This window comes from Chlamydotis macqueenii, chromosome 2 (genome assembly GCF_036417535.1).
Source record: "Chlamydotis macqueenii isolate bChlMac1 chromosome 2, bChlMac1.mat, whole genome shotgun sequence".
Classification (NCBI taxonomy): Eukaryota; Metazoa; Chordata; class Aves; order Otidiformes; family Otididae; genus Chlamydotis; species Chlamydotis macqueenii.
The window spans coordinates 47,102,627-47,124,373 of record NC_141557.1 but is presented as its reverse complement, the minus strand read 5'-3'; the positions used below and the strand labels follow the sequence as shown (position 1 = coordinate 47,124,373).

General features: G+C 42.1%; 1 protein-coding gene across 5 annotated transcripts in view; it reads right to left on the bottom strand.

The window, feature by feature from the left end:
* The window catches only part of ZDHHC3 (zDHHC palmitoyltransferase 3), a 33,693-nt gene extending 12,609 nt beyond the window's left edge, over window positions 1–21,084 (bottom strand). For 3 of the 5 annotated variants that reach the window (XM_086742844.1, XM_086742847.1, XM_086742848.1), the window contains exons 1-5: window positions 21,001–21,084; window positions 9,294–9,623; window positions 6,467–6,591; window positions 3,103–3,199; window positions 1,127–1,208 (exon numbers count right to left, since the gene is read on the bottom strand). In XM_086742844.1, the coding sequence (XP_086598970.1) occupies window positions 1,127–1,208; window positions 3,103–3,199; window positions 6,467–6,591; window positions 9,294–9,599 (610 nt within the window). In that variant the 5' untranslated portion in view covers window positions 9,600–9,623; window positions 21,001–21,084. Of the gene's footprint in view, window positions 1–1,126; window positions 1,209–3,102; window positions 3,200–6,466; window positions 6,592–9,293; window positions 9,624–19,941; window positions 20,103–20,787; window positions 20,865–21,000 lie in introns of those variants that run through there. The other 2 variants (XM_086742845.1, XM_086742846.1) reach the window with 2 other exon arrangements.
* Window positions 21,085–21,747: the final 663 nt, after the last annotated feature.

Sequence of the window (21,747 nt, the reverse complement as noted above, 5' to 3'; positions counted from 1 at the left end):
AAAAACCCTAGTTTTCTCATAAGATGTTGAACTTTAACAGGTACCATAATCAGGAGGTAACACAATCAGCACAAATCCAAGGCAGCAGGAACAACAGAGCCATTTCCTCTAACTGCTCTGTTCTACCACCTAAACCTGGGACAGGTGGGAAAGTGCTTTCCCTACAGACCCAGGCTCTGAGAAAGCAAGCAAAGGAAACTCTGTCTTTTGAGGTATCCTTCTACTATGTTCCTGGCCACTGGAGTCAAATCCAGATGTTCTCAGTTTCACCTGGCAGCTGTTTTACAAAGTTTTGAACTGCAGAATAACCTTGCCAAATTCAGTTGATACGTGCAAATGTACCCATCCTCTGCAGTATTATAAACTAAACCAGGTCATTACATTGAATGACACAACTGAAATTCCAAGAAAAATTAAGCTAACGCTCTTCCAAAAAAATCCACAGGCAGCACACGCATTCTTTGACAGCCTGCTGTTTGACTCAGCATTACCTAGAGGATTTTCTAGGATTTAAAAACACATCTATTTGTGTTTTTAAAACCACATCTCAACTGGCTTTGTGAAAATTTACTCATTGGCTGCTCCAGAGTCAAGGCTCGGGTTTTTAGTTTGTCTGTTTGGGGTTTTGTTGGGGTTTTTTTTGTGTGTGTGTGGAAAGGAATTGTTTGTTCTTGTGCGGGTGGATTTTTGGATCTGATTTGCATGTTTTTCTGGCAGTCTTGCAAGAATGATTCACATTACTCTTTTAAAAAAAGCATACACACTCTTCTTATCACGTGCTGGCATTCAGGAAATTAGTGCTGTGTTCATGTCAACAGTAGATTATTGCACACATACTATCTAGGTGTCTTTACATCTCAGCTTCTCCTTATGCAGTATCAGTCTTAAATTGAAACAGGACTTTTCAGGACAGACATCCCAGCAGGTCAGAAAGAATTATCAAGTTCCAGGACTGATCATAAAAAAAAAAAATAAAAAAATAAAAAAATAGAGATAGCACAGCAGAGCCCTGAGAGCATTCTTCTGAAACCAGCATAAAAGGGGTTGCCTTACAAGCAAACTACATCATAAGGTTTTATTCACTGGCTAATCTGGTATTTTAATGAGATACTTTGTTAGTACTCACTTGTCCAGTCTTCTTCAAAGCAATACAAGAAGTGAAATCCCACCATGATTAGAGCATGCAGGGAAATCAGTGCTATATACATCTGAAAAAATAAAGGATGTAATATAGGTATCAGGTAAATTTAAAGACCAAAATGCTACATCTTCCAAACACTTTAATTAAAGCAAAGTGTTAAGACTTCAAACAAAAAACAAACAAACAAACAAACAAAACAACCAACAAACCACTCCAAAATCCACCAAGCCCTCCCATCTTTCCTAAACAAGGACCCTGAAGCTGGCAAACACCAAGACTACACAGACTCAGTCTGACCTTACTAGCAGCTCTCAGTGCACAGGAGGGAGACTGTTTAATCCCAAGCCAGCTGGACACAAAACTCAGCCTCTGGCTCCCCAGCACAGCCTTCCACACAGCTTACTGTCCTTATCTCCAACAAGTACAGCACAATTTTCAGAGAACAGCAACACTCTGACATTGAGGTATCATGTTGTTAAAGTGTACATCCTTGCTCTTAAGAGCACTATAGCTTCCCAGAGAAACAACAGCTAATTTGTCTTAACCACAAAACGCACTTTTACTATTTGTCAGCATGAGTTTCAGAAAAATGATTTTTCTTTTTCTTTTTTTTTTTTTTCAGTAAGTATTTTCCCCTGAGGTAGACACTGGCATGAAAAGTTTCTCTCAAGCTTCGATGCTTTGTACTTAATCCTTTTTGTTTTAAACGGGGTCTTAGCTTTGTAATAAAAAGCTTTAAACTATATGCAATGCTACATACACACTACTATTTACCAAGACAGGGCTAAAAATGACTCTCCTGAATCTACAGATTTGACAAATGTTAGCAGATACTGGAAGTGAGAGGGAGTTTGTTACAAGAAAGCCCTCATGAAGAAGTAAAAGGTGATGGTAGAGTTTCTTGGTTTTCCTTGTTGAACATGCTGCCATTCTTTCACTTCCTCAGGTCTCAAAAAGAATACCCAAGAACAAAACCAGCAACCCTTATTTTGTTTCTCTCTCAACTACATTAAGTGTTTAATACAGTCTGCTTGAAAGTAGATGTCAGTTTTAACAGAAACAGAAATGCTTTTGATACAATTAAAACACCTAGCTCACTCCTCATGGTGAAAAAACTCTTGCTCAAAGGAAAGAAACAGGATTAGTTTTGTTTTGTAATCAACATCCTAACAAACCACATCACAGAACAGTAAGCCTTTCTATTTAACTGAAAATCTCCCCCTTTTTACTTGGTAATACGAGAACATTCTTCCTTGAACCTACAGATGTCTCAGAAGATTTATTAATAAATCAGAGCATCACTGAAACACAGTCTTGTAACGTTCAAGCTACTCCCACGGGATCTTTGCAGTTCGCTTTGATGAAACAGATTTCAACCCTTCCATAAATATGTAGTATCCAAGTTTGCACTCCCATTTTCTTACTCATAATGCCACAGATATAGTACAAAAAGTCAAACACCTCCTTGGTTTTCAAGTATGAAAATAAGCCACTTGCAAGTAAAAGGTGGATAATTCTTGCCAAAGGGGATGCAGACTTCCCACTCCTTGCTTTAGATGTGGCAACAGCTCTTATATGATCCCACATGGGTACTCATACAACTACAATATTTAGGAACCCTACATATGGCCTGGGATCATCCCAGCCACAGTATGCTGTAAAAGGACAGCTCACTTCTCAACAAGCTCAACGCCACAATAAACTACTTGCATTCCAAAATAGTGTGCTGAACAACTGTCAACACAAACCTCACAAAACTCTGGTGATAGTTCCCCTGATGCCTTTTCCCCATTGCTGTGTTGTGTGTGTTCCCTAATTAACGAAACAAAGCCTGCAACAGTTCCCTGTAAAGTTCTCGTGAAACAGGGAAAAAAAGGAAGCCAGCCTTTGGAGCTGCTTCACACACCGCATTTCAGTGCTGCCCACTGGACAACCTCAAACACCATTTGCAAAATACTTACTGTAAACAGTACAAAGTACTTCTGGTTATTCTCTCCTACACAGTTATTGACCCAAGGGCAGTGATGGTCCATTTTCCGAATACACCTCTTGCAAACACTGAAAGAATACAGGTCTTTATTTATAGCACATTCAATAGCAGGAATACAAGGTTTCACATGGGTTTAGGGGCCAGAGAAATCAAAGGAAACAATCAGAGGTGAAATTCGAACCTCAATAAATTTACAACATTTACATTTGTGGTTTGCTCACTTGACTATATCTGTTCAAAATGAACCATACAATACCAAATCACCATTGTAAAAATTAATGCCAAGTAAGGTACCTTAGCATAATATTCACATCAGCAGTTCTGCCAAAATATGGTTTGAACAATACATTCAGGCAGAAGGAAAAAAAAAAAAAAACAAACCAAAACTGTTATCTACTTTAGTTTTAACCTATTTGGTCTGTGAAAACGTCCACAGATTAAAAACAAACAAAACCCAAAAAGATACGAAAAGCAGTAATAAAGATATTTTTCAGAGTTGCTAATAACAGACTAAGGTTTAGTAACTAACATAAGCTGGTAGTAGGAACTTGCAAAAAATAAAATCAAATAAAGCATCAGAAAAAATTCTTGACATCAAGGTAAGCCACATACTAGCATAAAACAGCTGTGGCAGTCAGTCAGGAAGACAGTACCACAATACGCATTCAAGGTAAAATTAGATGTTAAAGCACTTCACAAAACCAGACTAGTAAAATCAAAATTCAAATTCTTGTCAGCACGCACATTGTGCCTAGAAGTCAAACAATTAAAAGATTATTACTTTGTCTGAACATCATTCTCTTCCTTAGTCAGCAACTGCTTCAACTCACATAATAAAGGAAGTCTTTTTCTGTGCTGCTTTCTCATATGATAGGAGACGAAAGACAGCCTCCTGATACTACATTGCACAAACAAGCACAGAAATCAAATATGAAAAAACACAAAACCTCAAAAAAAACAAACAAACAATAGACCCAGAAAGGAAACAGCCATTCCAGAACAATTCTGGCAGCACTGAAACAGAAAGGATAGAGAGCTCAGATAATTTTATTTTTCTTCTTAAAACAACAACAAAAAAATTTTTACCTTAATATAAAACAATAAACTTCAGCACCCAAATGCTTAAACGAAACTCGAACAAAAACACAAACAGGTTCTTATGAGCACACATGAATAAATAATAGAAAACCTCTCTGTCAGAACAGCCTTGCACTTACTCTACACAGTGGGAGGGGGTAATCCCTAAGGATACACGCCATGCCTGAAAAACAAATGAGTTGCTATAGCCCGATCCTAAATGTAGGGTTGGTCAGGCATGCCTCAGCATCTCAGCATGGGGCCAGACGAAGAGCTGCTTCTCCTCAGGCAGGCACAGGCACCCTATTACCTACCAGCCCCAGGTGCTGAGGACAACAGGAAAAGCCTCATTTTGCTAGAATAAGCAGTTTGAAATTATTTCTGAGCTACATGGGAACTAAAATCAGCTGGCACAGTAAAACCAATGTATCTGCCAGATAATAAAATACTTCAGATGACAAGTATCAACGACTGGTTTAAAAAAAAAAAAAACAAAAACCAACAAATAAACGGGGAAGGAGGAGGTGGGGCAGGTGGTGTAAAAGCAGGAGGGTGCCTCCCTGTGGTCTAATTTACTTTGTGCAGATGTGCACACACTTCCTTTGGGCTCTGAAACAGGTAAAGCACCCAAGCAACCTCTTCAATTGCTCCTACATCCTAGATCCCCAGAGGGACAACCTGAAGCAGCCAGGCCAAAGACAATGTCCTTAAAGGAGGCAGCAAAGGCGGAGAGGAGGGTTTTTATTCCATGCATACATACCAAAAGCAGCTGGATGAGAGGCAGAACTTGAAACTAGCTGGTGGAAAAAGAAACTCAGAAACTAAGACCGAAAACTATAGGCAGCAGGGATTGCCCATACTCAAACACTCTCCCCTTGCTCAACTACCCAGCTTCCAAATGCTGGAAGAAGTAATTTACTGGGCACAGGGGACTCACAAAATAGCATATGAATCAAAAAGCACTCTGGTTCCTCAGGCATACAGCTAGCAGTACCTCCCCACTGACGCATATGCACAACTTTGATGTGTGAAAGTCCAATGCATCCCCCTACTCCACAAAAAAAAAAAGTTTGTCTGAAGAGTCTCAACAGTATCAGTGTTCAGTGGATCAGTTTCTCAAATCTTAATGTCTATAAAGTTATCTTAAAGCACAGAAATAATGACCATGGAGAAGAGGTTTCGTGTTTAGCCAAAGAGTCATCTTCATTTACCTACACTGTGAGTCATCAGCAAGACAGCATTTTAGATGCGAAGTTTCATTCATAATTTAACAAGTGTCAGAGGGGATTTTACAGTAGCATTAATAAGTGATAGGCATGATCACATTGCTCCTGCTGAATAACCAACTCTTGATTTTGTTTAAAATTAAAAAAAAAAATCAAGAAAAGAAAAACAATTGCAAACTAGAGACCTGAAAACAAATATGAAAAATGCAAAGAGCAGAACAAGTTTGTTCAGCTCAGTAGCACGTATTTCCCTCCCCGCAAGACCACCGCATGAATCAGCAGTAACCCTGATAGGAGCTCTCTCAGTATGTATTGGTTTTTCAGTAGGTAAGGAAGGAACAACACTGCAAACTCATTAACTCCTTACTGGAAAGCAGGTTCACTTCTTTTAAAAGCAGAAGATAATTTTAGGAAGTAATTAATTTTTTGCTCACTGTCTTTAGTACTAAAAAGTTACTTCCTTCAGGGTAGTTTATCCCACCAGAAAAAGAAAGGACACGGCAGATCAGTAGGCATACTGATCTATTACAAAGCAAAGTCACAGTACTCAAAGAAAATGTGGAAGTCAGAAATCTTAAAAAAAATACATAGTTACCTGAACTTTCACTTCTAAGTAGCATCTGCAGATAGACAAATGGGTTGGTGAATAAAAACAAAAATAGAAAGGACACTGACCATTTGAGAGACACTATATTTAATGATTTCTACGCGTTCTGGTATATAATGTCTCTTTTTAAGTCACACTTACATGAAAACTCAGGGAATTTCAATTACAGATCTGGAGTCAAGCCAGCATTCATTTTAAGTGTTTCTCACTTCGCAAGAAGTGGCCCCAGCCTACTACAGATGAAAACTTTTCAGAAGAGGGCTGAGATTTTTTCAGAGAAGCTTGAAAGTGTCTGGCAGTATTGGCAACAGAATTCGGATGCCAGTCTCTCAATTTAACCACTCCAGTCTCAGACTCCAATAACAATTTAGATCAAGGCACACTGGAGGTCTTGATAAAAGAGCAATCCTCAGAAAAGACTTTACCTGCAGTGATGTGCTCTGTCAGGTTTGATGCTACAACATTTTGGGCACTTGTAAACCACCTGTCCTGGCTTTAACTGTAAACTCTCAATGAACTCCTTTGTGGCATTACCTTTGGGTACAGCACCCTGCAGAAAAAAAAAAACAAAACAAAAAACAAACCCAAAGATTAACTTGTGGACATTACAAATGCTAAGAACAATAGGATGACTTAAAACTATGGGAGGGGAGGGAACAGAAAGAAATAAAATCTTCACTAACATCAACAGAGTTTCAGGAAGAGCAAGAAGATTCAGAAAAGAAATTCAAATGAGGTCCTAATATATACAGCCACATACTTAAACATCATTCTGGTGGTTTTTGGTTTTTTATATATCAGTAAATTCTCACTTAAGCAATTAGTCTTTTGTAATCCTATAGTAACTTTACAATATTTAAGAATCCTCATTGCTCTCCTCACATCTATCAACACATTTATCGTGCCAGTGTTTCATATCACAAACTGAAAACCGCAAATGTTTTATTCCAGTAGAAGCAGCTATTTCTGAAGCATCATTGTGTACACTAAGAGCTGCTGGTAAATGCTTCATGTATTTATAGCTATGCTTCCATTGTGTATTTGTTATTTCAATTAGGGTTTCACACTCAAACAGTGAACACTAAGAATCCTCCCACCTGAATAAGACTAGGTAAAACATTCTTAGCTGTGCAATTCCCACTTTAAAATGCATGTCTTTAAACAGGTAACGTATTGCTGCTGCAGAAGCCAGAGTTCAACAGTTTCTAGCCTTTCTATGATTCTAGGGCCATAAATGTGCCCCCTCCAAAAAACATAAAAAGGGAAAAGGTCATGAAATGCACTGTATGAAATCCACGCTGGTACGCTGGCACAAACGCGTCTCTGTGGATGTAAGGCTTTTATACCGACATAAAACCAGGGATGTAATATTTTAACAGATTTCTGATGGAACAGTCTCTTTTTAGCACATCTACACAACCTCCCAGCAGCAACAAACAGGAATAACACACATCGACGAGATAACTGCACGTTAAACCAGTACTATAAGGCTTTCTTGAGTAGTCTTTGGGTTTTTCCTACAGAAACCTCCCAACAGGCCTGACCAATTTAGAAATTACCGAGACCGACTTCCACAAAATGCTACAACTGATGTTCTCTCTTTAGTATGCTGCAAAGCTCAAAATCTTAGGAATGTTTTTAGGAAGAACTCACAGGAAGCAGTTTCTGAAAGTATGACATACTTTATGAATTCTGAAGAATTCAGGTTTTTATTTACTTATAATGGGAATTCCTATTTGTTTGCCTCAGCAGTGCTTTGTTTCATTCTTATCCTAGATGTGCACCTGGTTCTCCATGTACTGGCAGCTTCCTTCACCCCTGACTCACACTGTCTGCCAGATGTTGCTGATCCCCTCACTTTATCTTCCCTCCTCCATTTTGTTTACCTGATTTCTTCATAAAAAGCTCTACAAAGAGTAAAACAAAATCCCACTGGCTTTCACCATCTGCGCACAAAAATCCCACCACAACATATCTTTTCCCAATTACTCTGCATAGCGATTGTATCTGTTTCTCCAACACTGCTTGCCCAGTCTGCTTCAGAAAATAGCTTTTGTTTCAAACGAGTTCCTGCTAACTCTGCAAAATAATTCCAGCGACCTGAAGGTCCCTAGGCATTAAAGCCACACAACATACAATAATTAACAACAACAATGAGAACCCCTAGGATATAAACTATGTAACAAATTGATGCAACACTGTATTCCGGAGTCCAATGACAAAAAGTTTTAGAGCCTCAGCTCCTGCTCACAGTTCTGCCCAGCAGCAGTAGCATGCAATACATCAGTCTTTACCAGAAACTGTGAAATTACCCCAAATCAAGCCATTTCTGCAGTGCTGTGGCTTCTGGGAGAGCAGGAAACTAAGAAATAAAGATTACACTTAAGTTTTAATGGCGGCTAACAAGGTTTCAAATAGGAAATGACATTTGGAAGGGATAATTAGAGTATCAGAGTGACACTGCCATTTCCAACAGCAACAAGAACACTCAGGAGGAAAGGGCCAAGAGGAGTCTAAGCTTGTTTTTCCTTCCACTCACTAGTGGAGATGGGGTTTTGAACTGAATCTACTGTCCAGAGGTTATTAAGCAAAATAAACTATCACAAGCCACTCGGAAGAAGCATCATGTACTAAAATGCATCTTCTCACTAGCTGAAAGACAAGAAAGGAGCAGATCAGATCTCTCATAAAGCAATGTCCTATGGAGACATACAAGTGGGTCTTCACAACTCTGATGCTTCCTGCCTGCCTAAAAACTATCAGCTCTTAGCATGCTCACATAGTATTTATTTCAGCATGGTTCAATATACTCAACTAAATCACTAGTATAAGAGATGGTAACATGGCTTTCAAAACAACATATGTTCTGCTCCGTTCTGCTGAAGCAATACTTGCGAAGGCAGACAATCAAAACCAGCTTTTCCAGCTTTCCTGTTTGTCAAGACACGACAAGCCACAAACACAAGATCTACCACTGGGGAGAAAACAGCGTCAGAGAGAAATACTCTCCTTCCCAGTGCAAAAAGAGGATCCGCTCACACAATGGGAATCTAAAGCTGGGCCCTTGACATTGCATCTGACTTGAGTGGGATGAGAAATTAGCATACCACATCAGCAGTCTCACTCAGCAGGCTGACACACAAAAGTTATTTAAATCTGCCACTCACTCAGCAACTAAGTTATCCAACATCTCACAGACAAGAAAAACACTGCCTGTTTCTTTCCGAGACGTACAGAGAGAGATATACTTACTGGATCTGTCAGCATAGCACGAAAATGTGAAGCCAAAGCGAGGAAAGCCAAGGTGTTGAACAGTGTGCCATTGATGACACTATAAACATAATCTCTCGATGGAACTAGCATGACAAGAAGGACTACAAAGTCGGCATAGAACACCAGCATCCAGGTAACGACAGCACATGCAATACCACAGCCATCTCGGATAAACCACATTGTTCCCAGGGAAGCGCGGCTAGGAGGTGGAACACACTTTTCTGGCTGGAGGTATTCAGGTTTCCTTTCAATATCTCTGAAGCGGTGGACTGGAGTAATCATCATAGGTTATTATGTCCATACTTGCATCTGAAAAAGAGTCAGAAATAGCGTTCACTGCTTTGCAAGACATGTAGACCTTCATTCGCGTAATGGCATGGGGATCACATGGGAAATTCCAAATTGCAGAAATTAAGCTGAAAAAGCAAAAAACGTAAATAAATCGAACATGAAATAATGGATTTGGAAACCAGACTCTTGTGCTTATCAGAACACTTCTTACTCAGAAGACTCTCTAAGTGCTTTTAAGACTTGCTTAATTACACATTAAATCCATCAGCGTGCCACCTCCACCCCCCCCCAGAGGAAAGGCAACAAGTATTTTAATGAAGAGAGCAGTGATCAGGTACGTGCCAACAGGAGCTGCCATAGCATGAACTGAAGCAAGAACTGGACACTGTCACGAGACAGTGAAAGTAAAAACAGCCAGCAGGGTCCCTTTTTGCTGCACCAGGCTTGGCGAAGGGAAGGGTCTCTCCTACAGATACTGGAAAGTTCAGCAAGTGGAAGAGGTTTCCTTTTTCCTTAACCATTGACTCACAGCTTTGGGGTACAACTGCAAAAACAAACCTGTGAAAATTTCACCACTGTGAAATTATAGTGGCAGGAACTGCTGAAGAAGCAGACCAGGCAAAGATCTTGATAGGAATTTCTAGTCTTGCCTGGAGGATGCTCTTGCCGAATGACTGCTGTCTCCCGCTCTCACCTCCTCCTTTGCCTTTACATTCCTCTTAAGTTTTCTACTTTGCCATGCTTGTCCCACCACCTTTGCTCCAATCTTCAATGGCATTCATTTTGCCTCCCCTTTAGCATTCCCTTGACTGGGAATAAGGGTGCTAACATGACATTTGCTGCCATTGCCCTGTCCTCTCTGTCTCTGCAGGCACCTTGCCATCCAGAAGGTAAGGTCCATCTTGGAGCCAGAAACTGTACTACTCCAGGTATATACGGAACTTACTGTAGTCTCAACGTAACTCTCACCAAACATAGGCATTTGAGAAAACAAAAAAGCTGCTCATAAGACTTCGGCAGGGGATCAATCTGCACTGTGAATGTACACCACTCAACGTGAGAGCACACCTGGAATGCTACGCTTTGAAAGCGGCTCTTTATACACCTGGCAATTTCTTCCAAAGATATTTCTTAACAGAGTACTTGCACAATACTGTAAATGCTCTAAAACACTACAATCCCTACATAAAGACCCACCTTCTATAAAAACAGACACAATCATTTTACTACTAAATATACTGAATTGCATAGACCTGAATAGAAGGGTTCAATCTCTTCGTATTTCAACATGTAAGGATTATTCTCACTGCTTTGCAAAAAATAGAGTGCATTTTTCCATTTTAATACAAAGGAAGGGAGACAATGTTCACCATTACATTTGCTGCCAGAAAAAAGTTCATACTGAAGCTTATTTTTGAGTTTAATTGTTAAGGAAAGTGACACTGTTGCCTAGAAAAAAATGCATAAATTTTACAGAAAATATAGTGAGAGGATCGCAAAAGTATGAAGGACCTTAAACTTCTCTCAAAACTTTTATGGCCAAGTTCTGCCAAGTACAAAGGGAAAGCTCTATTTTGCACAACGCCAAGCTAAATAGAGACACTGTTGCCCCTACCTAGACAGGAAAGGAGATGGTAGCTTGCTTTTTCAAGAGAATCAAATTTGTAAAGGACAATTAGTCCTTCATAGCCAAAGATTAAGGTTATTAATGAGCAGGATGATTAATTACATCCAAGAACAGAAGTGATGAGCTCGTGTATGTTAGTGCAAGTGACATGGAAGAGGGGTGACTGAAACTGCTACTGCCACAGTGAGAGGCAAAAGATAGGAGTGCAAAGTTTCTAGGTTTGCAGAAGTGGATGAACCAGACCATTTACAATACTTGTTTTCTAAGGTAACTGGTATAAACAAAATATGATAATTAGGTATTTTCTTATATTTCTGCTTTGAGCATTTAGCATGCTGCCAAATGAGAGACTTTAAGATGTCTTATGAATCTGAAGAAAGTCACATGGATTACTGTAAATGCATATCAGTCTTATCTTTATATATACATCACACAGAACAGAAAAAACAAGATTAAAATGTGCACGTGCAGATCTCATTTACTTTGGCGAGAAAAAAAAAACAAACCAAACACAAACCTCTCCTCCTCATTCACAAAATTCACATACCACATTGTAATTACTTTGTATTTTAACCACAGCTATAATTTAGCCTCATGACTTCCTATACTTAGGGAGACAAGCTATATAATTTTCAGAAACAGTGATTACCCAAACAATCTGGTGGTCTAAGTTCAGATAAATCTATACCTACTAGTAAATCCGTATCTTTTCCTCAGTTTTTCACAATTTCTGTAAGGACACTTATGAATTCTTACATTAACACAGCCTTAACAGGTATTTTAAACACTCAAGCCCTCCCTCCCTGCAAGGAAACAGGTCAACCTTCACTGCATCATTTAATAATCTTATTTAAATTGTTATAGTGGTTATGCCAGCTCAAAACAAACCTTATGTCAGGTTTAAAGACTTATGCCTGACAACAATGTTTAGTTGACAGCAACATCACATGGCAGTAAAAATTAAGAAAGCAAGCAGTAATTTAGGTGTTCAATTTTCAAACAGAAGCTTAGACTTGGCACATTAGGTGCAGTAACAACCTGAGATAATCCTGAACACAGACTTTCAGGATTTTTTGCCTAGACTCTGAGCGGCTCTGTTCCCCCACCCCTCGAAGTTTTGTTTCCCAAAGCAAAGGAAAAGCAAACTCCTATTTAACAGACAAATTAGTCTGACAAGTCACCTTAAGGTCAGTATTAGTAGAGACTGACTGAAGGCTAGATAAATATACAGCAATTAAAACTGTGGGTTGAGTCCCAAACAGCACACTTCAGCAGTCAAATAAAAATTCATCTCTCTTGCAAATAAGTGAAGCGGTTTCACTCCAGTAAGAGTTTTACAGCTCTCTCTTGGAAATATTATTGAGGTAAATTGAAAAAAAAAAAAAAAAGCGAGTGCTGTGGACCTCTCTAAGTAGAAACTAGAAGGAGCCTTGAGGCACCCCAGTCAGAAAGGCTGGGGACTGGTTTCTGCAGTGCAGTAAGGAAGCAGTTAAGAGGATACAGCTCAGGCTTCCAATTCTGACTTCTGGCTGGCGGACAAATTTGTTATTTAATGTACTTTGTTATTTAATGCTTGCTTTAGAGGCATGATCAGGCGACAAAATGAAAAATCAGTAATCATTATCTGAGAAATACCTATGTGGTTTATTGTACATTAACTTAGAGTCAAGTTGCAGGAGCTTGGAGTCTCAGCTTCTCTTCTACATGCATGACCTGATTTGTTGTGGTTGTTTGGGGTGGTTTTTTTTTTTTAATTCCTTGTTCTTACACACACAAACATCTGGTTTTGTTTATGTTGTCCAACCTGGTATTTCATATAAACAATACCTCCAGAAAAAGACTGTAGAGGGGAAGGAAGCAGTAACTTGCCTTAACTGGCCTGCCCTGCTGCATACGAACCTAATTTGTAACACACAGATGGAATATGTCAATCCCTCCTGCTCCGGAGCAAACAATACGTAAACAATGAAGGCAAAGGGCTTAAGGACTTAATCATGGTGTCAGGCTACAGGAGAGGCCACTAGGTACGGTATGGGTGAGACACAATGACAACACACACATCAATTTAGCTTAACGACATGTCAGAGCAAAGATCTTTTCTTCTTTTTTATCTGGAAGGCATTTGGCATTACAGGAACAATCAAAAACCCATGTAATACACACTTTAGAAATGTAAATTAAACAAAATCCACTTCCTGCTACAATGAACACTTAAAATATACCATTACACTCTAAATAAATTAAGTAACTGTCTTTTGACCTGCCATAAAGCCATGTCAAAAAACTATTTTTTAATGGCCTGTGACCACCAAAGAACACATTAAGAATGAACAAATGAATGATGTAGGCCTTCACTCTACGTGCACCTGAAAGCTACGTGAGGTTCTGATGTTATAAAACCAAGCTTAATGCCATCATCACCATCACCCAGCTGATTTTCATGTAATTACTCATGCTAGTGAAGTCAAGCATATGGACATGACTTGCAAAACTCCAGTATCACTATGTACATTGCAACTATTTCCTCTATTAGAAGCCCATTAACATTAAACTTTGGGAAGAGGTAATTATTATTTCGTCTTATGAACCAAGTGAATTTCAAGTTCTGCCAATTACATGAAAACAATTCTGGAAAAAAAAAATTAAAAGAATGAGATGACAGCAGATCACGTGCATTTTTTGAGGTTATCAGTTTGGGTTTTTATATACTTTAAAGAGATATTTTGGAACAGCTGTTATGACACACACAGAACCAGACTTCAGTAATGGCATTTTGAGAGCTGATGAGCAACAGTAAAGTTAATTTTTTATTGTCATCAAAAAGAAGCAAACATACATTACCAGCCACGTTATACTCATGATAGCTAAACCAGGCAATCTAGATCCACCGGACAGGATGTCCTTTTCAGTAAAAACAACAAACCCCAGATAGATAGAGAGATATAAACTGCAAGAGAGTTCATTTTGAAGTTTGTTTCATCTTTTCAGTATATAAAACTGCATTGATTAAAACACCGCATGTTTAATCTTCCTTTGCAAAAGAAACAAGTGAAAGTGTGTTTTCTAACAGGATATTTACCTATGCTTCTCCTGTCACGCTTTCATACAGCCCAAATCTAACAATAAGCCTGTCAAAACTTGCCAAAGCAAGATATAATACAGAAATATCAGTATTCATGTATTTTTTTCCTAATGGCTTCTGCAAGGCCTAAAAAGCTTTATCTGATGAGCAGGACTGGAACAAAACAGCCTAGCTATGCTGAGAATTTTTGGCAGTCTCCTGCAGATTCATCCAGATATCTATCAGCATGGCAGTTTCCAAGCTCTGGTTTACAAAACTGTAAGAGGGTCAACGGGACATTTCTAACAGGTCCGTGAAAGGTAGCTAAAAAAAGCAAGCCTATTATTAGCAGGCTTAAATTTGCTATAGAGAGTTGTACTTCCATGGGAATATTTTTGGCACTCCACATACGGTTAAAAAAAAATAAACAAACAAAACAAACGCAACCCCATTCCAAGACCCCGAACAGGTCAAAAACTACTCCTCTCGGGTTAAAATGGCAAAAGTAATAGAGAGGGATCAGGCACAGGGCTTAACACCGCGCTGACCGGACACCCCATGACTCAGATCAAAATGTCACAGGGCAAAGTCAGTACAGCTAGCCCTACTCCAGCCACCCCAGGAGCAGGGTAACAGGATTATGCCTAATGCAGATAATTTTTCATTTTTCTTACGGAAATTCAGGCTATATTAAGTTGTACAGTTTCAGCCTAAGTACTACATTACCAGCTACATGTTTGCTTTTAGCAAGAGGCTCACAAACACCTTACATTCCCCCGAGCCCTTTCACTACTGAAGTCATGCAGTTTCACAAGTTTCAGTTCCCATACTGAAGAAAAATGGCATAAAGAAATCAGAATGTGAATTACATTAAATCCATTAAAAATAATCTTAAAAAATTAAAAAGCTGAAAACAAAGTTGTGTTTTCTGAGGTTAAATGCACAGGCTTGGACGACCAGCCTTGGAAAGGGGGAAAGAGAGCACACATAACATTTTTGTATATATGAAGGAAGTATGTGGCTGTATTACCATGTTGCTTTATAGTCACAGTTTAGAAAACTGTTCACATCATTAACTATTTTGGTGAATCATAACCTCTTATTTTTTAATTGATTTATTGTTTTGAAGAGGCCATGCGTGAACAAGACCTTAGTAAAAATGGATCGCACTAAAATTACACTTTTCTTATTTTTATTAGAACCATCTTATTAGAGGGGAAGATTTAATTGATGTTGGGCATTTCTGAAGAATATATTCGAACGGGAGTATGAATACATAGAGGGAACTTCTCCCTTAGGAGAGCAGGAGGAGGTGGAAATTACCTCAAAGACATCCGTCAGCTCTAGAAACTCCAGCCTGAGGGCCTGGATCGAGCTGAGACTCACGGGCTCAAAAGAGATGCAGCCACATAAGTCACAAACCCCACAGTTCTCCTCTCATTTACATTCTTGCAATCAAGAAGCAACCTCAACAGTGCCAGAGGAATTTCACTCGTCAAACTGTAAGGAAAATAAGGCCACGTTTTCTCAATTAAAAATATGGTTTTCTCCTACACTGACGTTTGTGGTACGTAATCTCTCAGGACAGATGGTAACAGCTTCCTGGTTAATGTCTATATCATTTCTGTTTAACTAATGAATATGTATTGTATAAATAAATTATAATGTAATAAAGATTGACCTAAGAGTCTGAGTTATCTGGTAAATGGTTGCACTCCCACCTAGAAGGCCTGCCAGCTGCTAATCTGAGCAAAGGAGAGGAGACAAAGACACTGTCCAAGGTACAGACACTGGACCACTATGGATGAGTGACAAAACTGGAACAAGGTCTAAGAACAGGACATAAGTCACAAGGGCAACAGAGACTGAAGTCAGGCTTGCATCTGACTTGGTCTGAGCACAAGGTTAGTGATCCCAATAAGCTTTTGCTCAAAAAGCCACAGAGATGGAAGGTGTTCCATAAAACCATCATTAAGTACAAGCCACTACAAAATAACTTAGGGTTATCAGAGCTGCAAGGGCAACAGAGAAATTCTGTCACTTCAGTGTTACAGCTTCCCAACAGACTAAACATAAGCTACATAACTTACATAAAAAGAGAAATATTAATCCTGAACATATACATACAAACCAACTTCGTGGCATTGCAACCTATCTGGAGTAGGTATTGGAAGGAAAGAGCAATCTTGCAGAAATTACTGCGCTAGGAAACAGAAAACAATGAATGGGGGTGTCATGCTTTCCCACAGCATTGCAGTTATCCTGAATAGACAGCCTTATGAGAGACAAAACAGGAGAAGGTGTCCCAGTCTTCTAGACAGCTTTGCAATTTTGATGCTGACTCAGGACTTAAAACAGCAAGCCACTGGATTAAGGGAATTTAAATTCTCAGTTTGCCCTGTATCAATTATTAAAAAATAAAAAAGAGAGAAAGACAAAAATTAAAGGGGGAAGGTTTGTCTATACAACTGGTATTAATTTTAGCATCTCTTTTTTAAAAGTACATTGCTTTCATGGCATAAGGAACGTATTTTCCAGAGAAGCAGAAAAGAGTTGCAGCTTTAATGTTTTAATCATTAAGAAGAAGCTGGCAGAAGCATTCTAGTCTAAAAAGAAATATTATGAATGTTACCTTTCAAGGCACAAAGAACACCTTAGCTATCAGACATACATTCTCACTCAGATGGTCCAGTTCAGAATCTGGCTCTCCCCTGCTTCTGCTACAGCCTCCTCTTCACAAGCATGAATAAGTCACTTAGTACCTCTGTATTTCATTCCTCAACCTGTAGTCTACACTTCTTCTCTTCCAGACAGGGGCAGGGAAGCTACAGGTATGAAGGCAGCAAGGCATTTAAATTTTAAATCTAAATACTACATCTAAGCAGATATCTAAACCAAACACAGAAAGACACAGGGCATACATTAAAAGAGTGCACTAATAAAACAAGAAGGAAAAAAAAGAAAATCACTTCTATCCTGAAAAGGCCTGAAGTTAAAATCACAACTGTCACAATCCAGCTTTGCGATGCTAAGAGTTAGCCTAGAAGACACCTATGCCGCTACTTCAGAGAACTGGAAAAACCTGCAGATTCAAAGTTGCTGGATATTTTAAAGCTTCTGAAATGCAGTAAAAAACTTCTGAGTTGACAAACTAAGTATTACTTGTTTCACTCACTGTTGCATTGCACACTACCTTTATTCACTCTTACTGTTCCAAGTTGAGCCCATTTGTTTTAACTCCTGCATGCTGCACCATGTTTTAAGATTGGTCGCCTCTATCAGTTCTGCATTATTGCAAAACTCACAGCTGAACGTCACAAACACGCCATTCACCACTGGGCTAGCAGCAAAAACATCAACAAGGGCCTTGCATTTCCTCCCATTCAACATTCCTCTCTTGTCCAAGGCGTTTTCTGTGTCCTTGTCTTACTTGCTATTACAGCTTCTGGAACAGCTACTCCCAACACTTTTCTAGCTGAACTCTGCTGCTGTAGCCTCCCTTCTCATTTCCTTACTTTCCCACCCCCATCCTCTGCTTCCCCCCCCTTCCCCTCTCCTTCCACTCCTACTCCTACTCCTTCTCCCATAACAGCACCAGTTCTGTATGGTCACCTTGTAATCTGCTGGAGTGAAGAGATATCGGGCTACAAACCTAGAGAAATCTCTCTCCAGTCTCCAGAAGCACTCCCAAGCACCCTCCACCAGCACAGACAGCAGCAGGTGCAAGGAGTTAACCCACCAGTGCTCCCAGGGACTAAGAGCCAGTACCTAACTGCACCTTGCCTCTCACTAGCTGGGAACTACAGTTGTATGAGGAAGCCTTTGGCACCCACAGCCTGCGGAGGCAAGCTGGCTCGCTCTTTTGTACTCCCTCTCAAAAGAAGGATGTGTAACGTGTTACTGGCAGACCTGCTGCACTGCAGTTCCAGTCAAGTTACAGGCTTTTTTTTTTTTTCTTATTGTCTGCACAACCCAGGAAATATGGAGCTCTAGTTAGGAAAGCTTTAACTTCTCATTTTCTCTAACACAACCTTAAGTTTCAGATTAGTTACACACACAAGTCAAATACGGTACCATCTTCACATCTCGTTTGCTTCAACCAGCTAAGCACAGGACAGGTAAAATAAAAGCTGACAACAAGCTTTTCTATCTTGTCATATTTTAGATTATCTTCTGTCTTCTCTCAAGAAGGCAGAAAAATTGTATTCCAGAACATGACCCTAAGTAAAAGGTCACATCCACACCGCAGAGGGACCAGAGAAAACCATAAGCTCAGCCAATTAACATCTGCAGAGTTTGGCTGAGCTACAGCCAAGGCATTTTTAGACTGATAGCACCGTGGGTGCCCATCACCTACTCTGCATTTCCTCTACAGGAAATATATCCCGTCACAAATGTATGGGAAAAGTCTGCTCGAGCAAGCTTCATGGCTGCATGAGCAAGTTTCCCTGAAACAATGCAACACATGGGTGTAAACTGTACTGACTAAGCAACACCACTAGCTCCTATTCCGTTTGAGATGCACAGCAACCCACCCATCAAGAAAATTAAATTCACATTAGATAAGAAATTCACCCAATTAAGAGATTCACCCAAGCTGAGTTGCTCCCCTTTGCTAACACAAAAGAAACTGCCCAGAAAAGACACGTAACTACTTGGGCACAGCTGAGGAATTATCTTGCAACCTGCTCCAAATAGCTGCATTAAATTACATTTTGCCATTTTTGTCAACTACCAAACAAGCAATTTCAAATAAAAATACACACCCTGTCCATAAGTTCAATAATTAAAATAAAAACTAAAAAGGAAGCAGAAACGTATGCAAAAATTCCCGGGAGGTGTTAAATGTTGCAACAAATATTTTAGCTTTTAGGCAGACCTCACGTTTGTCCTCTTATAAGCCTATAACCGCATAGAGCTTCTGGTCGCACCTTCTAAATCTCAATGAGCATTCAGTCAAACGCAACTTACTACCACAAGCAGCTCCCATTAGTATGACAAATACTATTGCATCAGTGAGACAGCACTAAGAGATACGCTGACAGAGTCGTAGTGTTTGAAGGACTGGATTTTTAATGCACACGGGGCTGCATTTTCAAAGACACATGAATTAACGCGTGGCTCCCCTTATAACAACTCTTATCACCGAAACGCCTGGATCGCTATACAAAAGACTTATTTGTTGCTTTCACTAAGCAAAGAAAAACACAGTACTCATTAAAGCCTTGCTATCTACACCACCAGGCATTGGAGGCAGTCACTCACTGTACCCTGTCAGTCCCTTCTCTGTGATTCCACTGTACCAGAACGACCATCCAAATCTGGGCTCTTTCCCTACAGACCTGACACTGGCATCTTTGCTGTGTCAAGAGTCTGGCACACAACCTCTCTTGCATGCTGAAAAACACAGTTTATCTTTTCTGAATCAGGATCAAAGCAAAGAAATGTAAATGAGCTCGGGTGTCCACCCCGGCACGCAGGCAGCGGGAGAGCGCAGCAGAGACGAGACTGCTGCCTCCTCCCCTATGTTTTCTTGACGATTGTTTTCTTATGAGCCGTCATGAGCACTTGCTTCTTCCAAAAAGCCACTTTTCAGGACTCCAGTAATCCTTAGAAGCTGCTGTCCAGATTATTACCACGTAACTCACCATCCACTTCAACTAAACCCGCCACCATGCTTTCCACACAGATTACTCCCGATGCTGCGGAGTTGCGAGGCCCTACGCTCCCATGGGACACAGCCGCAGTCAAACGCTGGGCCACCACGGCCACCGGCTCCTCTGCCCAGCTGCTCACTGACGGGCGCATTTCATGGCTGCAATTCATTATTAACAGGTTACAGGACCCCCCCCACCCCCCCCCCCGCCTTTTCATCACCCCAATTCAGGAACAGATCATAGGACCCTCGACGAAATTGCTGGAGGCTCCGGGTTTAAATTTCCTGCCGAGGGGACGTTACGCTGCTCGGAACGGCCCCCGGAGCAGACCTAAATCACGTATTGAGCCCGGTATTACTTAACACACTGAGCCTGGCAGCATCTAAAGGCGGCGGATCAGACGGCGGCGAGGGGCGTACGGGAGCCCCTCTCTCCTTTTCCGGCCGATGCCAACAGCTCCAGGAGACGCCGCTGCGGGACGCGACCCGCCGCCCCTGCCCAGGGCGCCGGCGGAGGCAAGCACGGCACCGAGCGGCCCTTGGCCGGCTGCATCCCCCGCGTCCCCCCCTCCCCGGCTCCCGCATGGCCGAGGGGCTGCGCGGGAAGGAGCGGGCGCAGAGCCACGGCGAGGGGGCGGCTGGGTGCGCGGCGCAAGAGGCAGGCGCGGCCCCCGCCTCAACCTCGGCAGTGGGGTGGCCCCGCCGCTTCCCTCCCCTCCGGCAGACGACGACGGCAGCCCGCTCCCGCCCCCGTCCGACAGCGTACAACTGCCCGGGCAGGCGCGGCGTGCCGCCGTCACCCCCCCCCCCATTCGCCGCCGTCAGTCGCACCACCTACCCCACAGGCCGCCACCGTCCGGCGCGCGCGCCCCGCCGCCGCCACGGCCACGGCCGCCCCCGCGCCGCGCGCGCCGCCGCCGCCGCCGCCTCCGCCACGGCAGCGCCGCGCCCCATCGGCCCCGCCGCACCGGGGAGCCCGCGCGCGGCAGCAGCACGGCTCCCCCGCTCCCCCCCCACCACCACCACTTTTCCCTCCCCCACCGCCCCTTACGCTGGCTCGGCGAGGAGGTGGGGCGGCCGCCGGCAGGAACCAGGAAGTAAGCAGCAGCGGCGGCGGCGGCAGGCAGCGCAACCCACCCACCCCACCCCCGCCTCGCCCGCCGCCCTTCCCTTCCCCGCCCCGCCGCCGGGCGCGGCGCGGGGGACTCCCCGGCCCACGGGCGGGCACCGGCGCCGCGCCCGGCGGGGCTCGTCCCAGCCGCCGTGGTGCCGCAGGGCCCCGTGTGGCCGGGGCGCGCCTGTGCCTACTGCGCAGTTACGTCTCGGGCGCGCGGAGCAGGGGGGAGGGAAATGCGGGTTTTGTTGTGGAAAAAGAAAAATAACCTTTTTTTTTTCTTCTTTTTTTTCTTTTTTTTTTTTTTTTTTTGACAGGGGGAACAGACGGGGCTCACTGCGCACCTTCGAGCCCCAGACGAGTTCGGGTATTTTTTTGGTACGCAGGTATCGAAACCCTGCAGCGCCCAGGAGGGCCGAGCGCATCGCTGCAGGTGTCAAAGCGCCCAGGCACCTGCCTGTTGGCAGGCAGACCAGGTTTCGCCTTTGCTTGACGCCCTCCGTTCCGAGACACCGCTTCCAGCGCTCACCGCCTCGCCAGGCGGTAACCACCGGGCGCGGATATTTTTACATTCCAGGTGGTTCCCTCAGGCTGGCTTTATTCCAGCCAACGCATGTCATCCATTTACCACAATGAGGAAAAGACATTGCTTTGCCCTTGTTAAAAACGAACAAAAACCGGCAT